Raw genomic sequence first — 8769 nt, 5'->3', positions numbered from 1 at the left:
GGTCGTCGGTGGTGCAAAACACAACAAGACTGGTCATTTAACTCGAGCGGCAGCCTTGCAAACAGTCGTTCAATTGATGGGCGAACGAGAACTCTATGATTTTTTAGCTAATACCTACAAAGTACATCATATAGATTGGTCGCAGGAAAAGGCTTCTCAGGTCCTTGAAACATGGCAAAGAGAGTTTAGCAATAAGGTGAAGAAACATTTGGAAGTAAATAGTACGTCGTCGTACAATCTCTATGCCTTCAGTACTACAACCATGAACGATATACTTGGAAAGTATAGCGAGGTGTCAGTTATGAAAATAGGAATTGGATGCGCTTTGATGGTAAGTTGTTCAATAATTATTATCATCATTTTTAGGTATGCAGGACAAAAACATAATCGATACAATTACAAATTTTACTCGTGTATTTTGTTATAGCTGTTTTACGCGGGTATTGCACTTTTACGTTGGAAGGATCCAGTACGTTCTCAATCTGGCGTTGGAATAGCCGGTGTGATGTTGGTCGGTGCAACGGTCGCTGCTGGTTTAGGATTTTGTGCCCTACTTGGCATTCCCTTCAATGCCGCAACAACGCAAATAGTCCCGTTTCTAGCGTTAGGTCTTGGAGTTCACGATATGTTCCTATTGACGCACACGTATGCAGAGTTGTCGGTGAATGAGGTACCGAGCGGAGAACAGACCGGGGTCGTTCTCAAGAGAACGGGTCTCTCTGTTCTCTTGACCGGCTTGAGCAACGTCTCGGCCTTCTTTGCTGCGGCCTTGATACCAATCCCCGCTCTTCGAGTATTTTGCCTTCAAGCTGGCATTCTTCTTCTTTTCAATCTTGCTGCAATGTTACTCGTATTTCCCGCTATGGTCAGTTTAGATCTAAGAAGACGTAGATCCGGTAGATCCGATATATTGTGTTGCTGTTTGCCAGCGAAAAATGGAAGGAATAAATATTCTGGCAGGAGAAGTAACGGCACGGCTAAACAAACCGTAGCGAGAGCTATACCACCGGAAAGACGGGAAACTTGTACGCAAATTTTGACGTCTCAAAATGCTCAGAGCGAGTCCTGGGTCGGCGGTAACATCATAGATGCTGATTTTGACAAACAGTGTACCGAGGAGGAATCCTTAACCGGATGCAATCAGGACGACTGTCTTAGTTTCTCTTTGACGAAATTCGCGGCTAGGACTTATGCCCCGTTCGTAATGAAACCAACGACAAAGGTTTTCGGCATGTTTATATTAGCTACCGTACTCGCTGGTAGTGTTTGGCAAGCGATGAGAGTTAGCGACGGCTTAGAACTTACAGATTTGGTTCCTCAAAATTCGAACGAGCATGCCTTTCTCGCCGCCCAGGCGAAACATTTTGGATTTTACAATATGTACGCTGTCACTGGACGAGATTTCGAGTATCCGAATAACCAAAAACTTTTATACGAGTATCACGATGCTTTTATGAGAATAAAGAATGTTATTAAGAACGACAATGGAGGTTTACCGGAATTCTGGCTTAGTCTCTTTAGAGATTGGCTGAAGGGATTGCAGAATGCCTTCGACAAGGATTATAAAAATGGTTGTATTACCCAAGAAAGATGGTACAAAAATGCGAGTGATGAGGCGATTTTGGCGTACAAGTTGCTCGTACAAACGGGCCATGTAGATAATCCGATTGATAAGACATTAATCACGCAAGTAAGACTCGTCGATTCTGAGGGAATTATTCATCCACGTGCTTTTTATAATTATTTAAGTGCCTGGGCTTCAAATGACGCTCTGGTTTACGGTGCTTCCCAAGCAAATCTTAGGCCTGAACCAAGACAATGGATCTATACCAATGATCACGAATTAAAAATACCGAAGAGTATGCCTCTGACTTACGCGCAGATGCCCTTTTATCTTCACAAACTTACCGATACTCAGGAGATCACGGAATTGATAGGAAGCGTAAGGAAATTGTGTAGGAAATTCGAAGAACGTGGACTACCAAATTTTCCATCGGGAATACCTTTCTTATTCTGGGAACAATATATGGATTTAAGAAGTTGTTTGGGTGTAGCATTACTTGCAGCACTTGGGGCCAGTATTGTCGTTATCGGTATACTCCTTTTAAATCTTTGGGCTGCGCTTTTAGTCGGAACTGCTCTTGCTGGCGTCGTTTTACAACTCCTTGGACTTATGGGACTTTGTGAAATTAAATTAAGTGCCGTTCCTGCCGTCCTTCTCGTTGTCAGTGTGGGAATAGCCGTACACTTTACCGTACACATTTGTTTGGTAAATATATTTATACGAATAATATATATAAATATTTAAATATAATTAGATTTATAGTTATATTATTGTCATTATTATTTCAGAGTTTTGTTACCAGTGTTGGCAGTAGAGATAGGAGGGTACGTTTGGCTTTAGAACACATGTATGCCCCTGTTGTTCATGGAGCCTTCACAACGTTATTGGCAGTCGTCATGTTAGCTTTTTCAGACTTTGAATTCATTGTTCGATATTTCTTTCTCGTACTTCTATCTTTAATTGGAATCGGCCTTGTCAATGGGCTTTTCTTTTTTCCAATATTATTGTCCCTGATCGGTCCATCACCTGAGATTATACCGAATGATCATCCTGATCGAATATCCACTCCAACACCTCCGGCTTCTCCGATCATTAGAAGATCGAAACCACCACCGCCACCTAGAAGATCTCATAAAATTGATAACGCGAGACTGCATGCAGAACCATCGCTGACTACCATCACCGAGGAACCTAATTCCTGGCATAGTACACAAGAATCGTGTATTATCGTCCAGCCTGAATTAAAGGTCGAGACGATGTCAACTTGTGGTAATCAGGTATGTTACTTGGAAATAAATTGACCATTGAATTATAACTTTGATATTTTTGATTGTAAATATTTATTAAGTTAAACTTTAACTTGAATATTTTTCGCTTTGCATAGATAATATGAATGTTTAAATCCCATTGAAAATTCCTTAACACAATTTTTCTATAATATAGAATGCTAAACAATCTCTTCTACTTCCATTGATAGAAATATCGATGATCTTTCTCTCGATAGCATGCTTAACAAGTGTGTTATGCTTTTGTTTGACTAACAGAATTGTAGCGGATCAGATACAAGTGGGTCTAGTCGAACGTCGCCTGTGCCATCAACTTCTCACATCACAACTAAGGTCACTGCCACGGCTAACATAAAGGTTGAAGTTCATACACCATTAACCAGTAAGTATCTATTCCGAAATATCTTTTTTCGTTTGGTAATATATACGGAATGATTGATCATTTTTTAAATGTTGATATTAAATTGTTATAAAAAATATTTACATCAAATGAAAGATTTTAATTAGAATTTGAAATTATTGTAGGTGGAATGGATCGTAGTGAAAAATGCCAGCACACCAGCACCAGTAGCCGAAGGAGCTCGCGCTGCAATGCGAACGTTAATACAGGGGAGTCTTCCGGTTCCAATTCTGAACCGGATTCTGACACTAATCCGAACAAACACTAATGACAAATATCGTGAAGACAAGCAAATGTTGTTAAAATACCACACAAAGCGGGAACATACAGAAGGCTGACTAGGATAGACTTTTTACTATATCGTTTTTTTTTTTTTTTAATTATTATTATTATTATTATTATTATTATTATTATTATTATTATTATTATTATGATTATTATGATTATTATTATTTCTTATAATTAAGTAATACAATAGATTTGTCTTACTTAATTCTTAAAGCGGAAAAAGTATTATAAAAACGAACTTACGTTAAGTTTAATTAGTTAATTCATTATCCATGACTGCTCATTGTAATATGCAGTAATCATATGCATTGTATATACATGTTTTCATGGGAGCATTTATGTTTATGTGTATAACTCATTTAAAGTACATCAGCAGCAGGCTTTTATTCTTAATGTACAGCATATTTGTATGAACGGCTGCTTTATTAAAAATCCATTGTATGACAACTATTAAGACCAAGAATATGTATAAGGGGATTTTCTTAGATTTATTCAACGAATAACATCTGAATGAGTGTGTCTCTTATGTAGAACGAGGTGCATTAATAATGCTTTTTAGAAATACCTACACTCTGCTACTTTGCCGAACTTTCTTTTCAATATATATCCTGTTATGTTTTCGTTCCTATCGTACAAAGAAAAATATCATTTTATAAGCACAATGTTCACATGTATGTGAGAACGACTAAAATACATATAAACACTGCCCAACAATTTTGGAAATAATAGAATATATATGGAAAAGGAAATTCGATGAAATGGAAGAAGAAAATCCCCATTAAACGTTATTAATGCACCTCCTTTTATACTAGGAAGTACAATTAATTTTATATAAATGTAGAATGAATTTATTTATATAAACAAAGATGTTTACTGCCAATTCCTTATTTTACATGTAACAAGGACTGAAATTTCTTTGACGATATATATAGATATTAACAGTCAAAAGTCTAATACAAAGTCGATAAGTCTTTGCCTTTGATAGATACATACACCGTCATATTTTGTAAACAAAAAAAAAACAAAAACAAAAAGAGGAAAAAGAAAATGAAGAAAAAAGAAAAAGAACAAAATATGGTACAAGTTTCAGTATTTTATTTACCAACTCGTGTACCATCATTTTGTGCCTTGTGTGCAACTATTACAGTTAAAAATATATAATGCATACTTTGTTAAGTATATAGTTAGTGAAAATTGAAAAATAACAACTATGTAATATTTTTAATTATGTATTTCTTTTCATAGGACATGACAGAAATGATTTTAATGTCAAACTTTTATCGAGCATTTTATCTATTGCTCAAACACCTCAAGAAAAATAAAATCTGAGAACTATAATATTTATTATATGCTAACGTTATTGTTCAGTGTGTATGTGACATGAGCGATATTGAATTTTGAAAGCTATTTATTATTTATTTTATAATATCCTCATTTTTTCTTTCTCTCTCTCTCTCTCTCTCCCTTTCTCTCTTTCTCTTGCTCTCTGTCTCTTTCTCTCTCTCTCTCTTTCTCTCTTTCTCTCTCTCTCTCTCTTTTTCTCTCTCTCTCTCTCTCTCTCTATCTTCATATTTATCTTTTAATATCTGAAGTATTTAAAAGAATATACTTTGTACAATGACTACTTCATATTATTATAAATTGTAAAAATACATAATTATTTATGTCACTCTCTATATATTTTTATAGAAATTTAAAACTTAAATTAATTATATATATATACCTAGATATACCTATATACTTATATATATATACAAGTATTTTATTCATACCTTACAATGTAAAAAGCTGTAATATATTATAATATAACTAATTTCTACACATAACATTTTAATTAATACCTTTTGAAACCACCGCGAAGAAAAGTCATTTGACAAGATCGAAAAAATAAAGTCAATATAATTTTATTACTCTTTCTCGATTTAATAATTAAAGTAAAAATTATATATCACACAATGCAATTATATTCATATCTATTAAAGATAAAAATAATTATAATTAAGTATATAATTATATTTTTTACATAAATTTTATTTTATAATTATATTTTGTAGATAAAATCAGAAATAACGAAATTTGCATTTTATTATCTTCGTTATTACTATTTTTTGTTATTAATATTTTCGTTGTCATTATTAAATTTTTTCATAAAAATATTTATGATAATTATAGCGTGTATCCATATTTTAAAATAAATAAACTAGTGCATATATGTGAAAAATATACAGAATATAAATACGTTTCTTAAATATATAAGTGATACATTTGACTATGCCCGAGGTCCCACATCTATTTATCTTTTAATTATAAAAATATCCAATTTGAAATATGTATACAAGATACATAGAAAAAATAATAGAATAATACTATTTTATATATATATATATATATACATAATTATTTCATCAATCTTTATTTATATATTCTTTGGTAATACATGTTTTTGAGTTTATTGTAATATTTCTTTTATAATTGAAGTACTGTGCCATTGTTATTGCAATAGGGATAATCACTTTTAACTGGTACATAAAATTTACCTCTAGCAGGATAATTAGTTACATTTAATCCAATACAAACGCATTTATCCTTTGTACAGGTCGAAATAGGCTGCGAACGACTAAAAATAAAAGGATTTTTTAATATATTGTCACATAAAATAGTAATAATAATAATAATAATAATAATAATAATAATAATAATAATAATAATAATAATAATAATAATAATAATAATAATAATAATAATAATAATAATCATAATCATAATAATAATAGTAATGATATATATATATTGTGTCAATCAATCGTATATTTTCAATATATTTTTTCATTTGGAAATTTATTGCATTTCTTAAGAGTACTAACATAAAAAAATTCAGAATATTAAAAAATACAACATACTCATCCCACGGTATTCCAATTAAACAACATTCTTGTTTTATGCACTCGGTAAAGTATATCACGGCTTTCGTATGAGAACAGGATATATCCACTAGAGCGGAAATAATTAAATAATTATTAGTAAAATTCTTTAGTCTTATAACAAAGCGATTAATATAATTGACTTTTGTACTATTTTAATTGTGAAAAAAAAGAATTAATCTTAAAAAACGTGCACATATGTTTTTAGAATATTTTCGTTTAAATTCTTTCAAAATTTGATCTTATATATTCATTCATAGCGGCTATAATGTAATTATATACATACCGATATTACAACTGGGTTGATAAATTCCATTATTCACATAGAAATCAGTGGTACCAAGGGTTCTCTCTGTTCCTAATGGAAGCGATGTATGTATAATTTCTACATAATCCGCATCTGTCTCGCAGATTCTCTGAGAACAACTATTCAAATTGAAAAATGGCCCAGCAGGATCGAGCCCGACAATTAAAGTATAATTTCCTAATTTTAACTTTTGAACTTCTTTCCCCGCAAAACCTGCTACTTGTGCTCCCAAACTGTGCCCAATCAATCGTATATTTGACATTGGCATTTTATATTTTTCTATAAGTATCTTGGTGAAACTATAAAAGGAAACACAAAAAAAAGTAAAATTTTATATATATATATATATATATATATATATATATATATATATATAATGCATAATTAAACAATAAAGTTTCTCTCTACTTACTTAGCGATATATTGTCCAACAGCACGTGTATTTTCAACAGCTTTGTAATAACCAGCGTACTGGAGAAGTGAAACTCCATTACTACAAGCACCCTTTTTCCAATCAATTGAGATTATGAGTATATTATCCTTAAAATGATAATTAATTTATTAATCCAGAATACTTCTTTTTTTCGTAGTAAATGTTATTAACAATCATATCTTTCTCATCAATACATCTTCATCAATACAATCAATACATCTTTCTATAATTATGAAATCTTACTTTATTTAACATTTCATTCGCCATATCCTCGTAATTTGAATTATTTGCAGATGAAAGGAAACCGTGTATAAGGAATATAAGTGGACATGATAGTTGAGATTTGTCAAATACATTGTTGTCCGTTAAATTTTGTAACGTAAGAGGAGTTCCATTGCGGTTTTTTCTAAAAAAATATATATAATTTTTATTCGATAACTGAGTAATACCTGTTTAAAAAATGTATTCATATTTATTTCTATTTCGCGCGTTAATAATGACGGTAAAAGAAGAAGAAGAAAAAAATAAAAAAGGATATTGAACGATCAACTAAAGAAAAAGAAATTACCATTACGTTTTTTATTTAAATAATTATCAACATCGAGTACGTATATATATATAAAATAAAAGTAATAAATAATTTGATCATTACCGTGTGAATAAAATAAAGTCAATCGTTTCAACACCGAAAAAACAATCTGGTATCACTTTGTTTTCTGATGGAACCAACGACGATATTGAATCTGGTATCATATTCCCGTTTGATGGAACCAATGACGATATTGAATCTGGTATCAGTGATTTACCTAGAAACATAATGTAACTTTATATTTTTTTTAAAATAAAAATTATTAAATTTGACATATATATATATTTAATTCTTCTAAAGTAATATTAAATTATAATAAGACAAACTGGGTTTATAGAGTGCAAGCAAGTTTACCATCCGCGTAATAATAATGTAACACTTGCATAAAACATATGAACAATAATAAGTATTTTGAATTCATTTTGTAAGAACTTTAGTTGTCCGAAGAAACAAAACGGAAACTTTTTTGGATTAACAATACTAACAGTCCAAATGACTATTCTATTACTATTTATACTATTTAAAAGCATAAATATAAATATTATCAGTAAGATAAAGCTTAAGTCCATTTGTAAAAAAAATTATAATTTAGTATTTACGAACATGTGATAGGTACGTGTATAAATGTAAAAAAGAAATAACTATACAAATGTTTATCACCAATAATTTATGTTCTCCTTGTAAACTCATTTCCTTGTGAAATTACTTCCTAAAATCAAATGAAGACAAAATGTTTTGAAATATATTGTAAGGATATTGAAAACAAAAGCTTTGTCTTTTGCGTAATTATAACGTAAATATTCTTAATATAAAGAGAATTATTCAATATAAAGAGAATTATTCAATATAAAGAGAATTATTCAATATAAATAGAATTATTAATATAAGAAGAATTATTCAATCAAACAAAGATAAAATAAATAAACAAATATGCGATAAACGTAGAACTAATTGTTATTGTCTGTATCATTCAAGGGTATA

The 8769-nt window shown here is 30.8% G+C and overlaps 2 protein-coding genes across 5 annotated transcripts in view; one reads left to right on the top strand and one right to left on the bottom strand.

Annotated features, from left to right (window-relative positions):
• ptc (protein patched) overlaps positions 1–4996 on the top strand; it is a 32038-nt gene extending 27042 nt beyond the window's left edge. For 2 of the 4 annotated variants that reach the window (XM_035879094.2, XM_035879074.2), the window contains exons 7-11: positions 1–331; positions 428–2269; positions 2353–2841; positions 3109–3232; positions 3373–4996. The exon at positions 1–331 is cut by the window's left edge and continues 77 nt beyond it. In XM_035879094.2, coding sequence (XP_035734987.1) covers positions 1–331; positions 428–2269; positions 2353–2841; positions 3109–3232; positions 3373–3518 — 2932 coding nt within the window. In that variant the 3' untranslated portion in view covers positions 3519–4996. The remainder of the gene's footprint in view (positions 332–427; positions 2270–2352; positions 2842–3108; positions 3233–3372) is intronic. The other 2 variants (XM_035879084.2, XM_085658821.1) reach the window with 2 other exon arrangements.
• Positions 4997–5945: 949 nt separating this feature from the next.
• Positions 5946–8279, bottom strand: LOC118449273 (phospholipase A1-like). The gene is made up of 7 exons (XM_035883657.2): positions 8143–8279; positions 7852–8005; positions 7443–7605; positions 7179–7306; positions 6746–7065; positions 6439–6529; positions 5946–6155 (listed from the first exon to the last, which is right to left on the bottom strand). Exons 1-7 carry the CDS (start codon positions 8207–8209, stop codon positions 6005–6007), a joined length of 1074 nt encoding a protein of 357 aa, XP_035739550.2. The 5' UTR covers positions 8210–8279; the 3' UTR covers positions 5946–6004.
• Between the last annotated feature and the right edge of the window lie 490 nt (positions 8280–8769).

Source organism: Vespa mandarinia, chromosome 8 (assembly GCF_050613455.1).
Source record: "Vespa mandarinia isolate Hongniang chromosome 8, ASM5061345v1, whole genome shotgun sequence".
NCBI lineage: Eukaryota > Metazoa > Arthropoda > Insecta > Hymenoptera > Vespidae > Vespa > Vespa mandarinia.
Note: the sequence above shows the minus strand (reverse complement) of the source record. Positions and strands in the feature narration are given on the sequence as shown.

Bases quoted from the DNA above. Each gene is read 5' to 3' on its own strand.
- LOC118449273 (XM_035883657.2), bottom strand. From the start codon at position 8,209: ATGAATTCAAAATACTTATTATTGTTCATATGTTTTATGCAAGTGTTA. The intron at 7,066-7,178 runs GTAAGTAGAGAG...TTCCTTTTATAG, and splicing joins GTTGGACAATATATCGCTAA to TTTCACCAAGATACTTATAG. The intron at 6,156-6,438 runs GTATGTTGTATT...TTTTATTTTTAG, and splicing joins ATTGGAATACCGTGGGATGA to TCGTTCGCAGCCTATTTCGA.